Source organism: Pteronotus mesoamericanus, unplaced genomic scaffold (genome assembly GCF_021234165.1).
Source record: "Pteronotus mesoamericanus isolate MK-2021 breed Mesoamerican mustached bat unplaced genomic scaffold, CSHL_Meso_final contig_84, whole genome shotgun sequence".
Taxonomy (NCBI): domain Eukaryota; kingdom Metazoa; phylum Chordata; class Mammalia; order Chiroptera; family Mormoopidae; genus Pteronotus; species Pteronotus mesoamericanus.
Window position 1 is genome coordinate 4,902,994 of NW_026555267.1, and position 23,410 is coordinate 4,926,403.

General features: G+C 35.0%; 1 protein-coding gene across 1 annotated transcript in view; it reads left to right on the forward strand.

Annotated features, from left to right (window-relative positions):
* STXBP4 (syntaxin binding protein 4) overlaps positions 1-23,410 on the forward strand; it is a 136,433-nt gene that overhangs the window by 46,934 nt on the left and 66,089 nt on the right. The window contains exon 12 of the mRNA XM_054585433.1: positions 1,539-1,604. Coding sequence (XP_054441408.1) covers positions 1,539-1,604 — 66 coding nt within the window. The remainder of the gene's footprint in view (positions 1-1,538; positions 1,605-23,410) is intronic.

Below are 23,410 nucleotides of genomic sequence, written 5' to 3' on the forward strand. Positions count from 1 at the left end.
TTTTAGAGGCTCTCCGATCTTTCTCATTTCCTTAATATTTATCATTGCTAAATTTAGTGACATATTTCAGTGTTTATATGAATATAAACATTAATTATTAGAATTTTAACTTAAAACTGTATTCATGTAACATTTAACCAAGCTTTCCTGAAGAAGCTTTAAATTCACATTTAAAGTTTATGAAATGTAACCGAACATATTCTAATGTGGCATAATCGAAATTTCCTTTACCTCAAAACCTACCTATTGTCTGAGAACCACTTGTTTAGCTATATAGAAGCACATACAAAGCAAGAAATACTGTATTTGAGATAATGTTTGTACTTTTAATTTTCCTACTTGGATTATAAACACACAGAAATAGACATTGTTAAATGAAGTTCATAGGGTACATAGATGGTCTCTCCTTGCTTACCATTATCCTGTACATCTCTAATCTTTATGTCTGACTTAAAGTACAGATAAAAGTGAAGCCAAAATAATTTGATGCTAATGTCTGATTTCATTTGGCAAGAATGATTTTTTAAAGTGCTGTGGGCTTTCTTTAACTTAAAGCCTTTCTGCAGAGTTCGCATTGCTACTGCTTTGCAAAGCTGAATGAAAATAGATATATTTTCCATTTACAGATGCAAAAAACTAGGACACAATGAGCGAAGGTGACTTGCCAGAGCATAAAAGCATGGGAGCCAGCAGTTTCTTGGCTCCTGGTCGGTGGCAGATTCATTAGATTGCTGTAGTATGTTCATTTCCATATACCTTCATCTTATCTCTTAGACACGAATGAGCTGAAATACACCGGAAAGCAGATGACTTCTCACAAACCTTGCTGTGTTGTCATGAGTATTTACCACTCAATTTAATCTTCAAGCAATACCTCTTTTCAAGTTTATAGCAAAAAAGTTCTTAAATTATACTTAGTGTTTCTGATTTGATCAATAAAATGTAGATTTATTTATAACATGCTTACAAGTGAACATTTTAGAGTATATGCTTCATTTTAAATTCAAAGGTGATAATATTTGATTGGCATGTATAATATTCTACCTTAAGAACTCTCATTTCATATTTTGGTTGTACCAGTCATATCTTCATTTTTATGGGTGATCTTCCAAGAATAAGCTAAATCTGGAAAATGTTATTTAACTCAGTTTCATGTGTCTTATTTAGTGTAGAAAGAGAGACTTCCAAGTTGTAATAATAATGCTCTCCAATTTGGAAGCTCTTTGGCAGTGATAGTTATTACCCAAAATTTAGTTAATATTTACATATTTTGATCCTCGTTGACTTATGTTGGACCTCAGATTTTGAGACCTTACAAAATAGCAAATTAAAGTAACAGAAAATACATTTTCATCACAATTATATTGTAGCTAATTACTTTTAAATGTTATATATAAAACCAGAAAAGTGATGGAACTAAATTTTTAGATTGTAGTGGTTGGATATTTGGGGCATTTATAAGCTTTGAAATGAAGCCCTAAAAATGGTACTCATTGATATTCATAACAAGTTATTAATTCGGTGGTTTTTAAATACAGGAAAAATTATTTGAAGCAGAAAGGCAAAGGAAACAATTGACAGAGGAACTCCAGAATGTGAAACAAGTGAGTGCATATATTGTATATATGTTTTGTGTGTGTGCAAAAACATATGAGGTCTCATTATAAAGCAATGATGCTCTATAATATCCTAGAACATATGCATGTGAGTAATGGAGGCTGTACCTGTCCTACAATATTGCTGTTACTGCTCACAGAAATGTTAAAACTCCTCTTTGAAATTGCTTTCAAAACCAGGTATCTATGGACTGAAAAGATCATTCTCATTGCTTTTCTATTCTTCTTTTCTTTCTGTTTTATTTTTTCCTTTTCCTTTATTACCCATACCTCATATTTTTAAAGGTAAAAGCAAACTAAGCAATAAAATAAATAACCCTGTAAGAAAGAGCATTTTTTACTTTTATAGAACATGTATGAATGACCCATGAACATGAACAACGGTGTGGGAATTGACTGTGGGAGCAGGGGGCGGGCTTGGCGGAGGAGGGCGAAGGGGGAAAAATTGGGACAACTGTAATAGAATAACAATTAAAAAATTTAAAAATAATAAAATAAAAATTTATTTTACTTTGAAGTAAAAAGTTCTTCAAAGAATTTTAGGTAGCTTACAACGAAAGAAATACCATGATATCATAAAATAGATATACAGATAACAAACAAATAAAATAATAAGACGAGAAAGTTAAGAGAACATTGTTAGAGATCAGTGGCAATCACCTGGTTTTGAATATCCCCAATATTATGCCCCCAGGAAACATAAAACCAATAGAGTAAATAAAATCATACTGGACCCACACCTTCAATATGACTATGTGACAGAGAACACCACAGCCTTCAAAGTACATATATAACATTTTTTTTAATTCATCAAAGTCCTGCAGTTTGCCTGCCACTGAGACCTGGAATGCAAAGAGCAGAGGAGGTAAAGCTTCAAAACTGAAAAAGAATTAGGAGAAACACAGCACTTAGATGAAGTACAGATAAATTCACCACCAGAAAGAGAAAATGGAACAATTAATGCCAAAATACTGAATAGGGTCATGACTTGGGTGTCCTTGGGACTTGAGAGAAGGTGTGTACACTCAGAGGCGGCAGCCCTGAAGGCCATTGCTTCTGGGGGAGAATCAAATAAATAGAGCAGGGGCCGGGGCCCTGGGAGGCCAGGCGATGGAGGGAGAGGCGGACATCGGATAACCCTCACCAGGCTGGCCTGGGGGCACGCGTTGCACAGAAGTACTGGTCAGCGCCTCAAAAGGTAAAAAAATGACTTGAAATACAGAAAGGAATCTTTAAGACATTTGTATGTGCATGTATTCCTCCAGAGCATTTGAGATCTCACATCTTGGCAATGTTCAGCTCAAACGTTTGTAAAAATTCAAAGAGAGACAGAGGGAGAGAAGGGAGGATATAAGAGGGAAAAATTAAGGATGTAGCATAAATGAGAGAAACAGGATTTAGTAAACCTCTTCCATCTACCTCCTCCATCTACCCCCTCCACAACCATCAACAAGATCCATAAAAGAAATTGCACAGAAGAGGGTGCTGTTGAACTGAGAACTCTTTCTATGAAAGAAAAAGGAATAGGAAAAAAAAAATCTGTCCCCATCATTACAGAACAATTGTAAAATTAGACAATATGAAATAAAGCTTTCCTTAGACAATAGAAATTAAATGCGTTCCTCTTCAAAACATTTCAACAATGTTGACAAAAACTACTACCACACTCCAAACTCAATTAAGTATTCTCAAGCAAGTATTTGGCATTAAGAATCAGAATTAAGGAACAAAGAATAGAAATTGACCAAAACTGGAAGAAATGAAATGAAATTTGATAAAACTTAGGAAAGAAAGAGAAGGAAAAGACAAAAATCAAATTAGAAAACTAAATTACAAATTGCCCAAGGGAGAATGTATTCAAATGAAAAGGCATTAAAGAAAACCAGGAAAATGAGAATGAAAGCCATAAAAGAGTTTCTTAAATAAAAGCCAACTTAACAGCACTAATATTTAGGACTATAATCCAAGAAAACTATTCAGAACTAAAAGAAGACCTGAATCTATTTTGGGTACTAGGAAAATTTGACCTGGACAGATCAACTCTAGGACATATTCAGTAAAACTATTAGACTTTAAAAAATAGAGGAAAAAATGCACAGGCCTCCAAGTGAAAAGATCAAATAACTTACAAAGGCCAGCATCAGCCTTCTCAACAGAACATGTAAAGTAAGGCAGTCGTGGAGCAACCTTTTCAAGAAACTAAAGGAAGAAAGTGATATATTGTATATGCCCAAGCTGACACTCAGACGTCAGGGCCGTGGAAGAACAGTTTGGAATACTGCCATGTAGTATTCCCGAGGACTCCAGCAGAGGATGAGTTTCATCAGACCACAAAAGGTAACTGCACTGACTTTATTGCGAACTTCCAAACAGTAAGCATTTTACATATGTTATTTTATAACTTGGACTAAAATGAGGGTGAGTTCATGGGTAAAAGAATAACATGAAAACATTACATGTCTAGCAAAAACCAAAAGGTGCAATTTATTTTAAAAAATGAGAGGATAATGGAGGAAAAGGAAGGAGCAGAATATGATCATTGTCTTTTTAAGTAAAAGGTAGTAGTCAATGAATACCATGTGAAACTGACATTACACAGTAAATGACCAGGTAAAAATAGGATTTCAAGCACTATAAAAAGTAATTTTAAAAATGTAACAGTACACATGTGACCTATAGAATGAAAATACAAACCTTCCTAAATACCAAAAGAATGTTTTTTAAAAAGCAGAAGGGATACATGAAAAAAAGAAATGCAGTAAATATAAGGTACTCAGTAATTTCAACAACAAAAAAAAAACATTATGACAATGGAGATTGAACATAACAGTCATCCTAATTATCGTGAATGAGATTAACACATTTGTTAAATAAAAAAGGTTTTCTTAGGAAAATACAGTATACCAGAGCTGACCTCAGTAGAGATAGAAAGCTCAACAGACCTATATCCATAGAATAAATAAAGTTATCTAGAAACATATCCTACAGAAGAAAACCAGGCCAGAGGGTTTCACAGGGGAATTTAACCAAACCTTTGGTAATCCATCCCCAAACTATGTAAATGGCTACAAAGTACAAAATAATGAAAGAAAATTTCCAAATTCTTTTCTTGAAGTGAGTTTAATGTTTGATCCCTAAACCTGATGAAAGTAGCACCAAAAGAAAAGAAAATGAAGTTAGACTGGAGAAACAAGTAGGGGCATATGAACTGTTTACAAATGACATAATAGGAGTTCATAAAACCCAAGAGAATCAATGATAGAAGCTAACTCAAAAATTCACAAGCTATCAAGATATAAAATTAATATGCAAAACTCAATTACACAAATAATAACCTGGAGCTAATAGCATACTGCACCAGTGGAAATTGACTCACACTTGTGGTCACTTGATATTTGAAAAATGTTCATACAGTTCAGTGGGGAAAGATGCTAGTTACAATGCCTGATAATATAGCAAGAATATTTATGTGAGAAAAATTGAATCTCAACCCCTACCTCATATCATACTCAAAAGCTAACTCTGAATGGGTTGTCAATCTAAATGTAAGAACTAAAGCTTAAATCCTAGAAGAAGCTTTTGTGACCTTAGGTGAAGCAAAGTTATCAAACTATATACCTAAGATGAGTAAACTTTGTTATATGTAAATTATACCTTAACAGAACTATTTTTTAAAAAACAACTGTGCCATCAGAGTAGCAAGAATTCGAAAGCTTGGTATTGCACTGCTGCTGTTTCAAAACAGGAATTCTCATACATTGCTGGTGGTTATGGAACATTGTACACCCACGTGAAGAAAACTTTGTCATTTCTACATATGCGTTTACTCTTCAACCTGGCAATCTCACTTCTTGAAATTTGTCCAGAAGATATGCCTCTAATAATATTAAAATACACATGCACAGTATTTATTGTAGTATTCCTTATAATTGAAACTATTGGAAGCTGCCGTAATCTCTAAGCATAGGCAATTGAGTGAATAAACTACAGTCCTTACACACAATGGGGTTCTATGCTGCTGCAGGAAAGTGAAGAAAGGTCTCTCAGATAATATGGAGTGATTTCCAGGAGATACTATCAAGTTAAAAAAAAGCAAAGCACAAAGAAGTGTGTATAGTATGCGATCTCTTATAAACAAGAGAAATTAAAATATACATCTCTTTATCTTTACAAAAGAAATCAAAGGAGGGATAAAGGACACAACATTGAACTTTATTGGCTACAACATGGGTAGACACAGGGTGGATACGCTACAGGAGGGAGTGGCAGACACCTCTGAAAGTACCATTTTATGTAATTTTTACTTTTGGGTGTATGTTAATCGTCTGTACTTTCAAAAAGTATGTAAAGAAATCAGTCAAGGTAAGAAAAGCAAAATGAACTTAAAACTACAAGTCCATTTGTGTCTCAAATGACTATCATAACCATGCTAAAGGAAAACAGAAGAAAGAACCGATTCAAGTCACTTATGACCACAGTGTTTGTGTTGTGTTTGACAGGTTGGGGTTGAGTTGGAGAAGAATTGCAAACAAATCTTGAATTTTTTTAGGATGTTTTATTTTCTTAGGGGGATGACCAAGACAATTCTGAAACAATTTTAAGATATATTATAGGTTTCAAAGAATGTGTTGTTGACATCCATAATCTCAATGAAAAAACAAAGACATAGAAAATAGAATGAAGGAAGTCAAGAAAGAATGTTGTGGGATGGACTAGAACTGGAGGTATCATTGTGAATGCATCATTTCTAAATACATGTATATGTGCATATGAATGTATACATGCACATGTATATATGTATGCATGTAGATGTATTTGTGTGCAGGCATGTGTGTGCATCCACAGCTCTGTTGACTGAAAGAGCCCAAAAGCAGACACCCCGATAGCATATCTAAGTGTCCAGATACCACTCCCCCTCAAAGGAACCCAGGACTTTTGGAGAAATGACTGTTTTTAGGACTGGGGGAGGGTGAGTACAAGGTGAGCCTGGAACATGTTGCAACAGAAAATAAGGAAGTATTCAGAATGAAGGGGGCCTGTCCCAGGAAACCAGCTCGCAGGGGCTCTCACTGGCCAAATCTGGAAGTACTCGAGATCAAGGTAATTAAATGCAGTAATGAACTGCAAACCATTGAAAAATAAGTGATTCATGAGTCGGTATCATTAGTTCAATAAGTAGATAATTAATCAGAAGAAAGGAGGGCTCTTTGCCTGTTATAGTCAGTTGAGTGCTGACTGGCAACTACAGAGTGGCTGCCAGATTTGGGAAATCAGCACTTTGCATCTGTTTTAGTGAAGACTGAATCAGACTAGAATCATCAGATGCTAAATCTAGGGGAAAATTTTGATGAAGAGCAGAATATTTACAGATTAGCATGGTTTTAAAGTGGCTCTGTAGAAACTGCTTATTAATTGCAAGGGGAAAAAATAGTAAATACACAGTAGTGAAATCAGACCACTCTTGTCATTGGTGTGAAAGACAACTCATCACTGGTGCAAAACACCGGTGTCAGACGGTCATGTATGATTCCAAATGTGAGACTTTGAGAGGGACAAAACAGCACCTAGTTGTGTCATGGCCGAGAATGTATAACCTGAGTCTGGCCATGAGGAAACATTAGACAAACCTAACATTAAGGACAGTTTGTTTGTTTTTTAAAGGGGGGTGTGTGTGTGTGTGTGTGTGTGTGTGTGTGTGTGTATTTGTATTCTGCAGAAATGTCAATGCTATGAAAATACAGAAGAAAGGTGATTAAAAAGTACCAGATTAAATGGCTAAACAGCTATGAAGACTAAATACAATCTTGACCCTAGACTGGATCCTGCACTGGAATGGGGAAGATATTATTAAAGATAAGGATAAAATTGCATCAGTTGACAAAATTGGAATACAATGGTAGATTAAAGTACTGAATTTCCTTAATTTGGTAAATGTAGTACAGTATGTAAGAGAGCGTCCTTCTACTTAGGAAATACTGAAGTGTTCAGGGGTAAAGAGCCATGATGAATGCAACTTACCCTCAAATGGTTAAGAAAAAAATTAGGTGTTTATTTGTATATATATTCATACACACACACACACACACACACACACACACACACACACACACACACATTCATGCAAAATCTCAGCAACAACAGCCTGTGTATGTCAGTGGCCTACAAGAATTCTTTCTCTCTTGTGAACATGTTGTCAAAGGGTGAATCTGGTGAGTTAGGTAAATCTGGTTGATGGATGTGAAGATGTTCTTTGTACTGCTTCTATTCTTGCAACTCTTCTGTACCTCTGAAGTGATTTCCAAATAGAAAGTTTTTTTAAAAACTCTCTATTTTGTTGGCCAATTTTCAGACACCCAGTTTATCAAGTATTTTTGTGCTTCAGCTGATATGCCTTTTGTTTCTTTTAATTCTGTATTTTCAATACCTTCATCAGTTTCTATGGCCAGGCCTTTTTACATTTTAGTGTTTCTTTGCCTCTTGAAGGTGGACATTTATAAATCTTCTTTGTTAATTTTTATATGTAGAATAAACTAGAGGGTGTTGTTTTCTCCTACATTTAATTAGAATTTCTCCTAAATGCTTGGAACTTAAAAGCTTTAAAATATACTTGATATAAGCACACTTGATAAAAAAAATAATTACATTGTGGGCTGATTAAGACATATATCTAAAGAAAAATAGCATTTTTGCTTTCTTTTTCTAGCAATACCTACTTGTTCCACCTGAGGTCTTTCAGTATTTATTTCTCTGAATGGATTAGTATCTGTTATTAAGGAAGGTCAATTCTACATGAATAAATAATCTAAATTTGGTATCAGAATTTAATATGACTCAGTAGAAAAAGATGGGACATAGATTTTAAAAAATAAACAGGAGAAAGAATCTTATATGATGAAAGATGAATTGGCATAAGGAGTGGTATAGTACTGGGTTGGCCAAAAAGTTCATTGGCTTTTATTCCATAAGATGGCTCTAGTAGCACTTAGTTGTGTTTGTGACAGCTGTCATATCAGTGTGCATTAAAAAAATAGCATTAAAATGAGTAAATTTTTGTGTAGCCATTTTAATATTGAAGATGGAAGAAAATACACAAATTTTCAGCATATTATGCTTTATTATTTCAAGAAAGGTAAAAATGCAACTGAAACACACAGAAAAAAGATTTGTGCAGTGTATGGAGAAGGTGCAGTGACTGATAGAGAGTGTCAAAAGTACCTTGCAAAGTTTCATGCTGGAGATTTCTCACTGAACGATGCTCCATGGTCAGGTAGACTGGCTGAAGTCAATAGTGATCAAATCAAGACATCAGTTGAGAATGATCAATGATGTACCATGAAGGAAGTAGCCAACATACTCAAAATATCCAAATCAATAAGGGTTATTGGTGAAAATGAGAAATGTGTCTTTTCTTTTATGGAAAAACTAAATGGACTTTTTGGCCAACCCAATAAATAATGAGCTTTGGATCAGATCATGTATGTTTGTACTCTGACCCTGCCTCTTGCTTGCTTTTGACCTTGGGCAATCAAATCACCTTTCTAAGCCTCATTCTCCTCACCTGTAAAATGAGTCTGATGACAGAGTCACTCCCAAAAGAGTAGGAAGTGTTAAGTAAGGTCAAATGCATATTATAAATGTGTACATATAGCACTTAGTAAGCACTCGACAAATATCAACTATGATAGTCATTATTATGAATAAGAGAAAGAGAAATATTAGGTGCTGAGAAGGAGGTGGAAATGATTTGTTTTCACTATTTGATTTAAAGGAAGAAAACGTAATTCTGGCGGAGGGATAAGGAGACTTTTTTTTAAGAGAAGGTAACGCATGAACTGGAACACATGAAGGGAGGGAAGAGCATTCCAGGCAGAGAGAGGATGCAGCAGGAAAGTCCTGGTGTGAAAGGAAAAGTCTTGTCTTCAGAGTCAGAATAGGTGCTCTTTGTTGCTAACTTTACTATTATTTGTTAATATGTTTGTATCTTCATTTCTAAAATGTGATGATAATACCTGTCTTATAATTTGTTCATAGAACTTGAGTCAGGAATATAGTAGGCTCCTAAAAATAAAGTTTTGATTTGTGTTCTTTTATCATCATTATTAAATGTCTAGGGACATCGGGGAACCATGAAAGCGTTAGGAGTGACATTTGGCAGGGGGTATGGTGGGGTCAAAGCATATAGGAGCTTGAATACCAATCTAACATCTTAGACAATGGGTTGCCATTGCAGATAGTTGACAAGGGGAAAAAATGATTAACTTGTGCCATGTATGATTTACCCATCCGTTTCCATCACATTCTACCTCTAACTTGGCCCTCCTTTTAAAAACCTGCAGAATTTTTCTACGTTTCACCACTCCCATCATCGTCGCCTGCCTTCGTTGCAGTTACAGCTTCCTATCACAGCAACCTGCTTTCACCCTCGTCCTACCAGAAACATCCTTTTAAAACTTAAGTGGAACTCTCCAGGACTTTCCATCTCAGAGTGAAAGCCAAAACCCTAAGTGGAAGCCTAAAAGGAAAAGTCAAGGCCTCCGAGAGTCTCCTGACTGGCCTTCCCATCCCCATCCACGGCCTCCTCTAACTGCAATCCCTTCATCTCCTACCACGCCTCCCCACTCCTCTCACTACTAACTTTCCAACCTGCTGACCTTCCTGTACCATCACCTCACTAACACTCCAGTTCTCACTATGTGTGGAGAAGTTTTTTGCTATTACCGATTTCTGTCTTACATGTTATATACTTGTTATATTTTTGCCCTTTATATAGATCCCCCAACTAGAGGGTAAGCTCCCCAAGGGCAGCCATCTTTGCTTTGTTCTCTGATTTGTCTGAGAACAGTAGCGGACACAGTAGGTACTCAATAAATATCTGGTGAATGTGTGGAGGGGTGAATGAAGAACATCTATACTTTAGGAAGATTAACAGCAGGTTGGGAAGTAATGGAAGGAGAGATAAGAGGCTTTTGTAATAGTCTAGACTAGCACTGTCCAGTGAGAAATATAATGAAAGCCACCTATTGTTCAATTTTCTAGTAGCCACATTTTAAAAAGAGTGAAAAGAAAAAGTTATTTTAAAATATGTTTTACTTTAATATGTTTAAAATATGATCATTTTGACATTTAGTAATATTAAAAATTCAGTAACAAGCTATATTTTACATTTTTTAAAAATACTGGATCTTTGAGGTCAGTGTTATTTGACACAGCACATTTTAATTTGTCCACTAAATTTCCATTGGAAATACGGGATCTATGTTTAGATTTAACAAGATTTACAGCTAAAAAGGTAGATTTATATACTCAAATGTTACAAATATAGTCTAAAAGTTTCCAATAACTGAAATAAATACCAAAAATCTTATTCTTTCAATGTTTACATCCATATTGACAAAACTGTTTCATACTTTTAGAAGACTTTATCTTTGTGACAAAATCATTTCAAAACTATGTATTTTCAAGTTAAGTACATCACTAATTCTGGTCAACTCAATATTTCTAACAAATTCAAAGAAGTATTGCATATATTGAAAGCAGTTCTAAATTTATCAATATTAACTAAGCATCTGTCTAAAAGTTTTTGTAGCTTATTTGTATAACATTGGTTTAGTGTATAAAATATGTAAAATTATTATTAATTACATTATGAAAAGTTTCAAAGTCAGTATAAATTCTTATCCTAGTATAGCTCCAACAAATAAACATTCTGTTTCCTTGGAGCTTCCAATTTAGCTCATTTATATATAATGTGATATCGGTGATAAAATGTAAATCAGTTTGCCATTATTTTGTCTTTGATTTCGATTGCTCTAAGAAAATCTTGAATTGAAATTCAAGATACAAAGTTCTTGGGCATTTGTTTTGTGCCTTAATTGAAGATCTTTAATATTCTATAAAATATTTCTTCTAATCTTTTATCATAACTAAAATTACCATATCAGTCTAAATAAAAATGTTTTATACTCTTTTATGCAAAAATTCCAAGCCATTTCATGGCTGGCTAAAGTTACCAATGTTGAACATTTATTTCTGACTGCAGGTAACTAATTTCATCATTTCTTATTTGACTGTTAAGAGAAAAATGTCTTAACAAATTTACCATGCATTTGCAAAAACCTCTTTATATTTAAAGAAATTTTTGTACAACAGAAAGCTTTGTTAAGTTGCCATTGCATTCATCTTGAAATTTGCAACATATCTTCTTGTAGCCTCTTTTTATTATTTTGGTCATATTACTAGCTAGTGCATCTTTATAATACATCAACAATATTCCGTAACTTTTTATTAAAAATTTTTTCCATACCTACTTTTTTAAATACAAAAGAATTTAATTATATTCTAATAAAATGAGTATTTCAATTTCATTACCAATTATGACTCATATGTATTACTGTAACTCATGCTGTCTGCATAAAATATTCAGATAAGCACACCATTACACTGGTATATAAAAACTTTGAAATTAATTAACTCATTAACAGTAACCAGATCAATTATGTGTTTATGTATACTCAAATGACACATTCCTGAAACAAACACTACAGTGCAACAGTAATATCTTAAATGATACAGTGATTAAAGTGAAGGATAATTATACCAAAACAATAAAGTTTTGTGTAATGGAAAAATATTTTACAAACCTTAAGTTTTTTAATTTAAATGCAAACTAATTAAAGTTAAAACTCCATTTCTTTATTGGACTGACTATATTTCAAGTGCTCAATAGCCACATATAGCTAGTGGCTGGCACACTGGATAATGCAGATCTGGAAGTCTACCTCCTTGCTAGTAATGTTGTGGTTCAGGGGCAGCAGTGTCAGCAACACCCGGAACTTAGAAATGCCATCTCAGGTCTTACCCCAGACCCACTGAATCAGAATCCGCACTTAACTAGTGCTTGGGTGATTTACATGCACCTTAATATTTGAGAAGCGCTTGTGCAGATAGTAGGCAATGGAGTATTTGTCTGGGCAGTGGGCGTGGGACTATGTCAGAGATATTAAAGGGGTCTGCATGAAAGATACTATGAGGGTAAAGTCAACCAGACTTAACAGTGATAAAATGTACAGTAATACTCAGAGGGAGCAGTCAAGGCTTTGTGATTTGGTGATTGAGAGTCTGTAATGATGCCATTAACAAGTAGCAGAAATGAGATCAAAAGTAAAGAAGTTTTAATTAATAATGTTATACAAAGTTTGGTGAAGTTTCTTCCCTCTCTTTTTGGTATCTTTTCGAAGATCTTGACATGAAATCAGTATAATACTAATAATTACACTATGTATACACATATATATCCTTTAATATATAGTCAACCTAATTATTAAAATACTACTAGATTGATTTTCAATTTATTTTACAGCAATGGCTTCCAATTACTTCCAAAGGGAGAAGAGAATACACTTTGATATACTTTGGTTACTCCCTCGTAAACTTTTAATTGAACTATTTTGAGATAGTGGCCTGATCCTAAGAACAGAAAAATCTCCTCTTTTGAAAATATATTAGCTATTTTAAATTATAGAAATTAATTTACCTTTTTTAGTGTACCAATTCAAAAGAAAACAATGAAGAACAAAAAGAGGAAGAAAGGGGGAAAGGGAGAAAGGAAAGGAGAGGGAGGAAAGAAAAAATATAAAATGAAAGAACAACTATTTTTTCATCAGAAATATGAAGTACATTACTTTTCTAAACCAGGTGTGGCTACCAGAATACTTTACTGACTATTTTGTCAAGAATTGGCTGTACTGCTTGCTAAAATCCAAGTATTTTTGATGTGTTTTTATGCCTTACAGAATAAACCAGCTCTACAGTTTAAAATCATGAGCACAATATCCCATAAAATTGCACTTCTTGTTATTTTTTCTTCAAGTTTTAACAACTTTTAACAGGCATGGGCCGTCTTCTAGCAACTTCTTTGATCAACAACTTTCTAAAACCTGCTCTCACACTTAAGTTGTTTTTAAAGTTCCTTTCAGTATAGTGTTATGACCTAAGGCAGCAGTGAATTGGTGAAAAGTCCAAAACCAAAATAGTTAGCTTGTCTCAACCAGTCTTTGCCCTAAAGAAACACAGGAAATTGTTCATTTGGCAACTTATCTAGATTCAAATAAGCCCCGTTGTAGCTGGCCTTGCTTGTGCAAAGGTTGGGTTGAATGCTTGAGTTCTCAGTCAGAAATGTAAGGTCAAATCAGCACAGGGTTCTCTCTGGATAGTTGTGGTTGAACATAAACTCAGTTACAGCTGGTGCAGCTGGCATGTGGGCTCTCTTGGCTTATAGACTAAGCAACAAAGGAAACTTTAAGGACAGAATAAATCCCTAAAAGGACCAATAATGCATGATCGCTAAAGAAGTAGCATGTTTTACACTTTCAGAGATTGTGTTTCTTTGTGCATTTATTAAAGAAACAGTAAAATCTCTAATTTTCAGAATTGATGATTTCCCATACTCTTTTTATTTTTCTTTAGTAATCCGAACTTTTTATAGTATTTCGGTATAGTAAGTATTCTAAGGTGCCATTTTTGTCTTTAGAAGGAAAAGAAAGAAAAATACATATATTAGATTTGTCAGTCTTTTCTGTTCTAAAAGGTTGCTATAGTAAAATGGTCTTATGTTTCCATTGCAGATGGTCCTCAGGATATCAGCTTTCATGTTCTATGAAAAACCCTCTTTACAAACATCCCTCAGAATAATACTCTTCTTTAACCCCGGCCACCTCCATCCATCCCCCTTCCCTAACACCTGGCAACCGCTATCTTTTCTCTATCTCTATAATTTTGTTTTTTCAGGAATGTTTTATAAATGTTATCAGGCAGTGTGTCACTTTAGGGGGCTGGCTTTTTTCACTCTACATAATTCCCTTGGGATCTATCCATGTCGTTGCATGTATCTATAGGTTGATCCTTTCTATTGCCAAGTGCATATAAAAGTGGTGAAATCTGATTAGGGTCAGTGGATTGTACCCATGAAGTTCCCTGGTTGTGATATTCTGCTATACTAATGCAAGATATAACCATTGCAGGAGACTGAGCAGATAATACAGGGAACTTCTGTATTATTTCTTGCAACTGTGTGTAATCAGCAGTTATCATAACATGATTTTTAAAAGGAAAGAAGTCTCTTTGAGAAAAGAAATTTTAAAGCTCTTACAATGATAGACAGCAGCCTAAGTGGAGAACCTTATTTAACAAACTTGGTTGGATTTATTTTTCAACATTAATTCCCTTTCTGTGGAACAAAAAAATGACCGCTGTATTCTTCACCGTTAGGCTTTGCCCGAAAACTGCCTAAGTTAAAGACAGCGTGCTTGGGACAGAACGCGAGGACAGCCAGCTGGCCTTCCTCTTTGCCCAGACACCAGCCATAGCTAGTGATTCAGTGGAGGTGAATGTAGCATTCTAAGCAAGCATTGGCAAACACAGATGTCTTTTGCAGAATCCCCATTTCCAAGTAGTTGTTTCTTTTTCATGCAGTTGTTTCTTTTACCATTTTAAGGTTTCTGAGAGAAATTTTATTATTCTATTCATACCATAGAACCCATGTTAATTGTGTCAGTTTAATTCGAATCACAGAATTTTCACTACTGGAAGAATTTGGAAGGGCAATGATCTTATTCTTTATAGAAACCTTGCAGTTCATTCGATTACAGTATTTTCTGTAGTTGGTTGGCTTAGTTAGAAATGATGTTAAGGTTCTGGATTCCATACCATGAGCCACTTATCTCCTGGCTGTTCAAGGACCACATTCAGCTATCTTGCTTTCTTTCCTTTTTATTCAGTTTATTGGGGTGACACTTGGTTAACAAAATTATACAGGTTTCAGGTGCACAATTCCACAGGACACCACCTGTACACTGTATTTACCAGCTGTAAAAAAGAAAAAAAAATATTACACTTTGCAACAGCATAGGTGGACCTGGAGAGCATTATGCTAAGTGAAATAAGCCGGTCAGAGAAAGACAAGCACCATATGATTTCACTTATATGTGGAATCTAATAAACAAAAGGGACTAACAAGCGACATAGAGACAGGCTCCTAGAGAGCAGGCTGACAGCTGCCGGGGGGTGGGGGTCCCGGGGCTGGGTGGAGTTGGGTGGAGGGATTGAGCAAAAAAGAGGACAAATACATCATGAACAGGGACAACAGTGTGGTGATTGCCAGGGAGAAGAGGAAGGTATAGGGGGGATAAATGGTCATGGGAGGAGATATTCAGCATTCTTTAACAAATGGTTTCATTAAAAAAATGCCTGTAGTAACTTACAAGGGAGATTTGGCATGGGCATTTAGAAACATGTATTTAATGCTTATTTAGTATGGATGCACTGTGAAAGTTAGACATGCTCTCTACAAGGAGCTCTCGATCTAGTAAAAAAGAAAAAAAAAGAAAAAGGAAAGGAGAGCAAAACCTTCACTTTGTACAAAGCATTCCAGAAAAGGTGCCCTGCTGCTGGTGAGTTGTCACAGGCATGATTGTCCAAAGTGGGCATTACACCCTATAATTTCCCTTCTTTAACTAAAAACAAAAACAAATCTCTAAAAGTCTAGTAGTCAGTTCTTAGCAAAGAGGGCACCTTTCAGGGTGCATTGTAAACATCTCTGGGTTAGAGCAATATAAATTTGGCTGACAAACTAGTAAATTTTACCCAAGGAGGAAGTAGTGATAAGGCCGTTGATACTATAAAATTCTTATCTTGGCAGCTTACCATGTGAGAAACACTTTTGGTATTCTTACTTCAGTAGGGGACTTGTGACATTGTGTTACATGATTTATATTCACAAAGTACTTTAGAATTAAAAACAAGGCTCCTCTGGTCATACCTAACCCTACATAAATAAATCACCCTATTCGAAAATATTATACTTTGATTTGTTGTCATCCATGGTGGTTGCTGAGGATTGTCTATGACCATAGTTTTCAAATTAACTTGTTAATTAGATCACAATTCTTCAGAATGGAAGGCTGCTGCTTCCCTGATGTGACCACCGGTGACATCCTGCCACTCTGCCCGTATGTCCCTTCGGTTATCTGTGTCCCCTTACCACTCCTGCCTTTTCTTCCTCATTTCTCTCGCATTAAGTGCTAACTGTCTTCCCTTTCCCCCCACATCATTTTGTAAGATCTCTTTACTGTAGCCATTAACCCTATTTCTACCAAATCTGTCATAAATATTTTCACCTATGGGGACACTGCCTTTGTAATATTTTTCAAAGTTTTTTAAACACAGGTGTTTTTGTGTTATCAAATCTTTTTCACATACATAGTTACCTAGTCTTCCTTCCAAGTCTGTTGTTATTTAACCCATCTAAGAAATTATTTCATTTGATGTATGGTATGAGATGAAAGTCTACACTTTAAACGTTTTTCCAAATAGTTTGTTGTCGCAGCCACTTACTATTATGTGATACCTCAATTATCATAAATAAATGCTTATATAAGCGAGGTCCATTTGGGGCATCTGGTCTTTTCAGTTGCTTTGTCAATAAATACTGACTGGGTGAATGGATGTTTTATCTCCCTCTTCTTTGGTCAGCACCCACTACTGCAGCTTTATATGTACCTTAAATCCTTGGGCCCTGCCCCGCCTTCCTCCTTTCCTTCTTGTTGTTGTTATTGTTGGCTTTCAAAATGTGCTTACCAGTTCTCACTGATTTTTTTTTCTTCCAAATCAACTTAAGAATCTTATTATTTATATCTTATTACATTTAGATTCAAATTTAGAACTCTTGGTCAGTTCCTCCAAAACAAACAAAATTTGATAAATTTTTATTCTGATTGGATTAAGCCACTAAAGGTTAATTTAGAAAGAATATATTTCTGCCTTGAAGTAAGATCTCCGCTGAACTCCAAACTTCAGATTAATTCTAAATGTTTAATAAGTGGAAAAGTAGGCTTTGAGCTGTATCGGGTTTTGATGAACAGAATTCAAATACTAATTATGAAAAGGAATTTCCAATACCATAAATGTTCCCTTTTGGTACATTTATTACAAGAATTAGAGAAGAGGAATATGGGTTTTTCTTTTATATCATTCTTCACTAAACTGGAAAATATATGTTTTGGGTTAAATATGTTGTCAAAACAAGGTTTTAACTAATTAATATTTATATTGTATATAAGTTCACATGATAAAATTTACCAGATAGATGTTCTTGTGTGTCTGTCTTTGATTAGGGACTTCTCTTTGTAAACAGAGATTGAAAATTGTTTCTTCGATAGCCTTTGATGTTCAGAAGCAGAACTCAATTTTGCACCTTTTGGAGAATGAGCCAGAGTCACGTGAAGTTGACAACTTATGGGAAGGTTTAATTGAGCCAGTTATAATTTGATTGACCTCCTTTTCATCCAGAAAGCTTAACCAAATCTTCCTTTGCAAAGTGAGCACTTTGGTTTTTCATACAAACTAAAGAAAACCTTTATTTCTTGGATTTTCAAATATCTATTATTTTTACACACTTTAAAAAGAAGTGTCACCACATAAATCATTGAATCAAGGATATACGTAGGTAGGGTCAGAAAGGACCTCAAGATATATAGTTCTTTTGAGAGCAGGTACTAGATATTAACTTATGATGGGAAAATGTAATTTTTAGGGAACTATAAACTGGTGTGCATAGTTATTCAATCTTTAAATTGTTTAAAGCTGTTTAATGAAAAATCAAATAAAATTGTCAAACAATAAAGTGGAACTGTCTTTTATCAACCTTGGTATTTTCTTCATTTCACTTGATTTTAACATAATCTCATTTGCTTGATTAGTACTACAAATGGATTTTTGTTTAATTTAGATGAAATAAAGGAATTTCCTGAATAAAGGAAAAAAACAAGGAATTTAATGAAATAATTTGCTTTTTATTATGTGGTGTTTTTCATAGCATGTTTTGTGATTTGTTATTATAATTATTTCAATGCACTATAATTCTATTAATATTTCCATAAAGTTGAAACTTTTTATGAAGATCTTTTCTATGAAAGCTTCTTACCTAATTAAGTTCTCTAGGGCAATTATTATAGCATATGAAAAACAAAACAGTCATTGCCATTGTTGTCAACTCAGTTATAACTCATTTTAATGTTAAGTGGAGCACCCGTTCATATTAGGTAGAGTTCTTACTCTCAGACAGCCTGTGTTCTCATTTGGGATGCCAGGACTCTTTCATTTTAGAAATGTAGCTAGTAAAATATTTATGTTTTAAAGACACTTCAAGATAGCAGTAGGGATACTTACTAAGGATACCAAGTAGTATGTGATTAATTACAGACAGCAGATATAAAAGATAAAAGGAGTGGCAAATCATTGTAAGCTAAAGTGAACTGGAAAGATTAGAGAAGGTAAAATGAAGTAGCTCTTGAAGGATAGATGAGAATCGGATAAAGATAAAATGGGGAAAGTATGTACACTTAGTGCAAAGACTAATGTGCTCAAAAGCATCTTAGAGGTAGGAGAGTTTAATCTGGGGAAATTGTTAGGTTAATGTACTTGGATATGGTGATCTTGGAAGACAGTGGAGTGTGCTAAGGCTGGAAACATTGGTTTGGAACAAGTAGTAGAGAACCTTGAATTATGGACATTGAGGATGTATTTCATCCTGTCTCATGTACTTAGGCTTGTTACCTAAGGTGGAACTGAGCAATATTTTAGGAAAATCGGTCCTTCAGAAGCGATGTGCAGAACACACCATATTGAAGAAAACAGGAGGCAGGGTGATCGCGTCCGTCATTTCATAGCACTTTCGTGTGAGCTGAAAAAGACACAAATCAGTAATGTGGTGGTGTAAATGGGAATTAAGGAATGGCCACAAGTACATCCTAAAGGAAGACCTCAAGGTGCTCAGTAGCTAGTTGGGTAAGGAGGTGGACTTTTGGGCCTGATGTATGCATGGAGGAGGAGTGAGGAACGCGAAAGGAGACAGCAGTGACCAGAGGCATGTGTAAAGTTCTGTGGACTAATTGTCTTCTCCAGGTGCATCCATGCTTGAGGGATGAGTTGCACATTTGTTTATGAATATCTGCAAATTACTTTGAGGTCATCTGTTGAGAATAATATCATACATGTCTTACTAAATCTGATACATAAGTTAAGGAAACTAGATAAAATTAGCTTTTAAACACTTTTCCTTCAACAGCCCTCTTCCTGTAGTGACCCTAATCTTTTTCACAAGCTGTAATGGGACCCAGACCAAGAAAGGTTTTCCAGTGAGTGAATGTAGGAAGCTGATAAGAGAAGTATTCTTTTGGGCTTGGTAGCGTAAGTTACATTCCACTAAAACATATATCTCTTTGAAGTCTCCTTCTTCTCCTGTCAGCCATTGACATTTTGAAAGATTTATTGATCAGCTTAAAATTACAGAACTTCAGAGGTCCGTGATGTGGATGTGCTAGCCGAATTACAAATGTGCAACTGCTGTTCCTGCTTTTCCCTTTTACTTTCAGGAGCCACTATGACTCATAATTAGAGAAGAAAAGATTTTACATGATTGCTGCTAACCTTAAAAAAGACGTGTGTGCATTATGTTTGTAAGCAACTTCTCTATCTTTCAATAACTGACATTACTAAGTGAGTGCCTCAGGAAAGTCCGTACTAAATCATCTAGACTAACTCTCTAATTGCATAGGTAATTATGTGTGTTTTTCAAAAGCAGTAAAGAGGAATGGAGAAAAAAAAACACCGTTAACAAGAACCATAATAGTTTCTTTAATCCTCTTGTGAGAGCTGTTTTGACCTTTCAAAGTAGGTATTGTTATTTCCCATGATACAGATGAACAAACTGAGTCTTAAAGGATTATACCACAAGAAAGTGGAAAAAAAATCCCATATCTAAGATTCTGACCTCGGTATCTCTCATTTCGTACCCATGTGTTTGAATTCTGTGTCATGTTGCTGCATGGGAAGAACTGCTTGCTGTATGTAGAAAAACACACACCATATTGTCTTCCTTCCAAGCTCTTACTGCCCTTTGTATGAATTTATAATGCCCTTTGTCTCAACACAGTCACATAGCTAAGGTCCAAGTATTTGTAGCCTGTGAAGATTTTCATTAGTGTAAAGTATATTTTCAAAGAAGAATTGGTCTGATCTTCCTTTGAAGATTCATTGTGAAATTGTGAGATGGAAAAACTCTCATTTTACAGTGGGACATTATGAGTTGAAAGCATTTCCTGTGCCTCCAAAAAACAAAAAATTAATTCAGAAATCTGACTTCATAATCCAAGTCCTCTTTAGTGTATTTGCTCATATTGCTTAGTATTGAAAAGAATAATACTTATGTTGATTTTTCTGATTTACTATTATACCTTAGTTTCTCTATTTTTTTTTTAACTTTCTAAACTGAATTACTCTTTATCTCATGCAAAATAAGTCAGCGAACTGGCTGCAGCATTTACCCCAATGGGATTTCAGGCTCATGGTGAGGTACTGGGAAGATTCTGGCTCAACTGTTACTGACATAGGAGGCTTTACAGTTAGTTATCAGAAGACGCCTGGAAGGAAAAGGAAAAAAAATGGATTTATGTGATCCTGTATTGTTAAGCACAGAATAGTGCTGCTATCTTTTCCTTATGGCTTCTTCTAAGAGTCATCATTTCAATGCACTAATCTTTTAAACAGCCACTCAGTGGGAACTGGGCTAGAACTTTGCCAAGGGGTCACATCTACCAACTTGACAGTTATACCTTTACAAAAGAAATAGCATGAATTTATTCAGCATCAAAACCTCTGCATCTTTTACCACCCTGCTGCACTTCACGCTGTATTACCATCAGTGTGCTCTAATGAGTATATAAATTCCATCCAGATTCTCCATTTAATTAACTAGCATTCTTTGAGCACAAATAAAAGTGCTGTTTTTATAGAGGAATAAAAGCTGCATGAAGTGAGTGTGAAGGAGACAAGTCATCAAATTAGTTATCCTTCACTGCAGCTCTGGAGAATTCTCTGCCTCTCCTCTTTCTCTTCAGTGACTATATGTATGTATGTGTGTGTGTTTGCATGTGTGTATATATGTAAACACATACGTATTTTTTCCCTAGCCTGATTGAATGGAAAATGGAGGACAACATAGCCGCCTCCGATGGTTCTGAGTAGATTGTAAAGGCCACATCCTATGCTCGTGTAGGATTGGGCAATGATGATATTGTCATCTACAAGCAATTTTTTAGCACTTTCTGTGTAGTTGGAAAGGTAGCATGGCATGGTAGCCAAGAACGTGAACTTTGTAACTCAATTGCCTGGTTCAGATCCTAGCTCAGATACTTACTAGGTTTGTGATTCTGAGCAAGTTACTTAACCTTTCTGTGCTTTCACTTCCTGTCCATTAAATGAAGATAATAATCGACATACCTCACACAGCAGTATGCAGATGCATGGAGTTGATCCATGTAAAACAGAGTACTGCCAGCACATGGCGCCATTACCTCTGTACACATGGCGACAGACCGATGTGAAGATGATTCAGCTGCGACAAGATGACTCCTGATCACCTCTGCTGAACTAACTAAACGTGACTGATGTGGCTAGATAACTGTCTTTTTATTTCCCTGGTTATTTCTTTTTACAAGTACCCTTTTATTATAAGAAAATTACTTTACAAAATAAGAAAATAAAGTTCTGTGAATCAAGGGTATAGTAGGTGGTTGGTTGGCCATGTCTCTCCAGCCTGCACCGTGCTGCCAGCTTTAGCTTTCCAAAGCATGATGTTCTTCAATTTCTGCTTCCCCAGATGGAATACAAAAATAAATATCCAGAAATCAGGTGCACTTCTATATACCTATAATAAATTTTCAGAAAGGGAAACTAAGAAAACAATCCCATTTACAATTGCATTTAAAAAAGCCTATTAATAAATTTAACCAAGGGTGTAAAAGATCTGTACTCAGAAAATTATAAGACACTGAAGAAAGAAATTAAAGATACAAGCAAGTTGAAGCATATACCATGTTCATGGCCAGAAAGAATATCATTAAGAAGTCCATACTACCCAAAGTAATCTATAGATTCAACAATATTCCTATCAAGATGCCAATGGCATATTTCACAGAACTAGAACAAATATTCCAAAAATTTATATGGAAACACAAAAGATTCTGAATAGCCACCGCAAAGAGAAAAAGAACGAAGTTCTAGGAATTATGCTACCTGATATCAAACTATACTACAAGGCCATAGTAATCAATACAGCATGTTACTGGCATAAAAATAAATATATACATCAATGGAACAGAATAGAGAGCCCAGAAGTAACCCCATGCCTTTATGGTCAATTAATATTTGACAAAAGTAACAAAAACATGCGGAGGAGTAAAGATAGTCTATTCAATAAATGGTGTTGGGAAAATTGTACAGATACATGCAAAAAAATGAAACTAGACCACTTTCTTACATCGTACACTCAAGAATAAACTGAAAAGAGATTAAAGACTTAAATGTTAGACTCAAAACCATAAAAATTTTAGAAGAAAACATAGGCAGTAAAATCTCTGACATTTCTCATAGCAATATTTTTTCTGGTATATAACCTCAGGCAAGAGAAACAAACAAAAAAAAAAAATAGACAAGTGGGACTACATCAAACTAAAAAGTTTTTGCAGAGCATAGGGAACCATCAACACTAAATGGGAGAGCATATTTTCCAATGGCACATCAGATAAGGGGTTACTATCCAAAACTTATAAATAACTTATAAAACTTAACACCAAAGAAAATACCCAATTATAACATGGGCAAAGGACCTGAGTAGAAACTTCTTCAAAGAGAATATACAAATGACCAATAAACATGTGAATAGATGCCCAATGTCACTA